This window comes from Perca flavescens, chromosome 24 (genome assembly GCF_004354835.1).
Source record: "Perca flavescens isolate YP-PL-M2 chromosome 24, PFLA_1.0, whole genome shotgun sequence".
Classification (NCBI taxonomy): Eukaryota; Metazoa; Chordata; class Actinopteri; order Perciformes; family Percidae; genus Perca; species Perca flavescens.
The window spans coordinates 16,372,180-16,376,091 of NC_041354.1; the positions used below are offsets into that span (position 1 = coordinate 16,372,180).

Below are 3,912 nucleotides of genomic sequence, written 5' to 3' on the forward strand. Positions count from 1 at the left end.
CTTGAATCTCTTTCTTTTACCCTTCATATTCAGCAGCTAGCAAAAAGATTAAAAACTTAAACTAGGGTTTTATTTCAGAATCAAATCCTGCCTTTCGTTCGAATCTGGAAAGAGGCTGGCCGCTGCCAATTTAATGTCTGTACTTGACTATGGTGATGTTCTATACATGCATGCTTCATCTCAAAGTTTAAATGCACTGGACACTGTAAACCATGAGGTTCATCACTGGTATGAAAGCCCTCGCTCACCATTGTGAACTGTATGAACGTGTTGGATGGCCTTCTTTATCAACACAGAGACTTCAACACTGGCAGATCTTCATATACAAGGCTATTTTAGGTCTCCTTCCATCCTACCTTCTGACCTGTATCAGTGTAAATAGTACCGGGACTTACAGTCTTCGTTCCCAGGATCTTTTCCTTCTGTCTGTTCCAAAGGTTAGAACGGAGCTGGGGAAGAAGGCCTTAAATGTTTTTAATGTTAAACACGTGTAACAGTGAATCCTCTGGATCAGATGTATCCATGGATGGCTACCTGTAGTGACAGTAAGCCTATCATTAATGTCTTTTTTTTTTCACAATTAGGCTGATTTATATTTGCTAATAATATGTTGGATTCATGTTAAGACATTTTTAATTTTTGAAAAAAACTTTCAAAAGTTGCAAAGGAACTCCTGTTTCATTCATGTTGCCAGGTGACGGTCTAGTACTGAAAACGTTGCCTATTATAACTTTTTTGTTGCAAGTTACTTCTTTGCAACTTTTGACTTACAAATTCTCCTCCGACGCACCTGTCTCAAACTCTAGATGAGCAAAGTATTTTTCTGTACTGACAAAAGAAAGATGAACAATAATTTGCGATAACTCTGAGGACCTCCTCGGGCCCCGGACCCCCTGTTGAAGATATCTGCCCTATTTATTGTTATTGATCATAAATGTAACTGACTAGTTGACAGTTTTCTGCTGTTTGCTGCGAAGCTCCATTTTGGTCCAACAGCACCATCTGCAGGCCGCTGGTGGTATTACAGCCCCACATGTTTCCACCCGGGGGGTAAGCCTCTCTTCACAACTCAAACCTCCTATGGCGCCATTTTGATGCTACCAAACGCTCACCGTTAGCATCCCATTGACTCCCATTCATTTTGACGTCACTTTGACTGCAAATAACTTTATATCTGAAGCGTTTAAAGACTCTATTTGTTCGTTGTTTATTTCTAAAGAAACACAACAATGTATAAAAGGCTCCATTACCTTGTACCTCACGTTATGGCTCCGTAGCAGACGCTTTTATAAAAATAGGCTAACGATTGGGTCATAACCACGAGACTTACTGTCACACAGTAGAGGAATTACCGTATAGTACAGGAGAAGCTTGCAGGCAGTTTCGACTTCCATTAGCTGTTTAAGTTTAATTACTAATGTTAACTAGCATGTTAGTGATCAGTAATTAGCCTGTGTCTATGTTATCTCCTTACATATACCTACGCTCTCCGTCTCTGTAAGATTGGGAATGATTGAGATTGCTCACGTCACATCTACATCTTCAAGCTCAGTTGGAGGCTGCTCAGTAACGCTCAGCCAGCACCGGGAAAGTGATTCATAGACTTCACTGGTCTCCGTCCAGAGCAACGGGATCTGTTGGTCCAGTTTATACACAGCACTGTCTATGGTTTCCACCCCACACACACTGGTTAAAGTTCCAGTTTATATCCTAGACTTTACTGTTCCAAAAAAAAAGTTTATTCTCCGACATAAGAGCCAAAGAAGCTGGCAAAAAAGCTAAAATATGAGCAAAAACAGCCAAAATAATATGACTTTTTAAATCGTGGAAACACCTGAGTGACACATTTTTAGGTACTTGTACTTTAGTTGTGCATTTTCATTTAATTATACTTTCTACTTCTTCTGGATCAAACAAGTAACAAAACAAAAACTGAAAAGAAGTACAAAGTACAGTAAAGTACAAATAAAGTGGAACAAGAATTGGGTCTCCGTTTCAAGTTAGCTACCATTGAGTTGAGTGTTTTTTTCTGTTTTATTGAATTAGCCCTCAAATTTCCTCTTCAAATGCACAAAAACAAAACCACATTTTCTCATGGGCGCGGTACTTTTCTGGACCCTAGGTGGAGTTTAAATTCATCATAATGACTAAAATCACAACGACATAAATGACTACACTGTGTCAGAGAGTGTAAACTTTATTCCTATGAATGGGAAAACAATGGATTATTGCAACTAAGTATTGACTTTCTTCCTTTCCTTTATCTCTATTTGGTGTTTTGAAGTTCTAAAAAACCCTTTCCAACTTCTACTTTAGTAGTTTTTCAGTCTATGTAATATACAACTTTAAGAAGAAACTTTAAAAGTAAAAAATAAATATGCAGAAACAAACATGGGCTTGGGTTGAATTCAGGTTGACAAATGATCGTACAAACGCACAGGTTATCCCTCACAGCTAATTCATAACAGTGTGTTATGTTAGTCTGAGTTAGAAATGTTCCGATACCGATACCAGTGTCGGAAGAGTCACCGATACGGCCTAAAATGCTGGTATTAAAATACTGGAGTTTGTGCAGCGATCCCATACAATGTAATTTAGCTCTGAAGAAAATCTACTTTAAAGTAGTTTATGTTTATGTTTTTTTCCCATTATGACTGACTGTCAAACTGGATAATAAAAGAAAGGCATTGTTTGGGGTTGTTCATGTTTCACAAAGAGTTTAACAAAGATATAAATCATATCACATTCATACAGGGATAGTAGTACACAGCTGTTAAAACATAATAAAATATATGACACACTGGTATCAAATCGCTATCGGGAAGGAAAAAATGGAATCGGACCATCTTAATTAAGTCCCTAAAAATATTACAACAACCAAGGTGGAAAGCAACCAGCAGCCAGTTAATGTTGACCAGCGTCAACAGTTCTGGCGTCAAAAGATTTTGTCCAGAGGAAAAGTCTTTTAGTTTTTAACAGGACCAGATTCAGGACGGACGCGGGGCGGAATAATGTGAGGCAAAAGATCTGAACCTCAACAGGAAATGCCACTTAAATTACTGTTAGTTATTCTCAGGGGCGATTCCAGGATTGTTTTAAAGTGGGGTGGCACAATATAGGAAATATTGGATAGGATAGATTACATAGGATTACAACATAATTATGCTAAATAAAACATTAGATTTTTTTTTTTGCGTTTTGAGACAAATTACAAATAAACGTGTTTTTTCATTTTCTAATTACAAATGAATTACCGGTTATCCGACGATACCCTGACATGAGACATTTGTTCAGAAAGATTGTCAATCTTGCGTTAGGGTCACAATGCAACCGGTGCAGCAGCCTTTCACATCATTTATTCATCAATTGCTGAGTTTCATCCAATAATGTCACTGAACTAAAACGGCCGGGAAGTGAAGTTCGTCTTGCGGCCTGTCGGTGGCAGCAAATGTGCAAAGTTGCTTTTGGAAATTGGCTACTTTTTTATAAAAAAACGCATCTCCTCGGTGTAATAAAAGTTCTTGAGTCCTCGACAACTCGACTCAAGTCTGTTTTCAAAGTGTTCTCTGTTTTTGTTTCCGTTTTTTGTCTTCAGGCGTCCTCTTTGGTCTCTAGAGGTTCCCGGCTTTGGAGAGCCGTATTGGAACCGACGGACTCCTCGTCGTCCATGTCGTCGTCGTCGTCCATCTCGTTGGTGACGTACGAGCCTTTATGTCTGGACAAATGCCACCGCCACACTATGATGCAGATGACCAGCAGCGTGAAGCAGACGATCCCTAGAAGGCGGAGTTAAACATGTCGGGACAGGGGAACACTAAAAGGTTTCACGGAATTCTGCACATGGTGAACGGTTTTTCTGCCAACACATTTTCACTCCCATCGTGTGAAAAAGCGACGCTTGGTCAGGTGCCT

General features: G+C 39.3%; 1 protein-coding gene across 6 annotated transcripts in view; it reads right to left on the reverse strand.

The window, feature by feature from the left end:
• Positions 1-2,747: 2,747 nt before the first annotated feature.
• The window catches only part of LOC114550734 (cell adhesion molecule 2), a 16,428-nt gene continuing 15,263 nt past the window's right edge, over positions 2,748-3,912 (reverse strand). For all 6 annotated transcript variants that reach the window (XM_028571528.1, XM_028571530.1, XM_028571532.1 and 3 more), the window contains exon 5: positions 2,748-3,776. In XM_028571528.1, the coding sequence (XP_028427329.1) occupies positions 3,592-3,776 (185 nt within the window). In that variant the 3' untranslated portion in view covers positions 2,748-3,591. The remainder of the gene's footprint in view (positions 3,777-3,912) is intronic.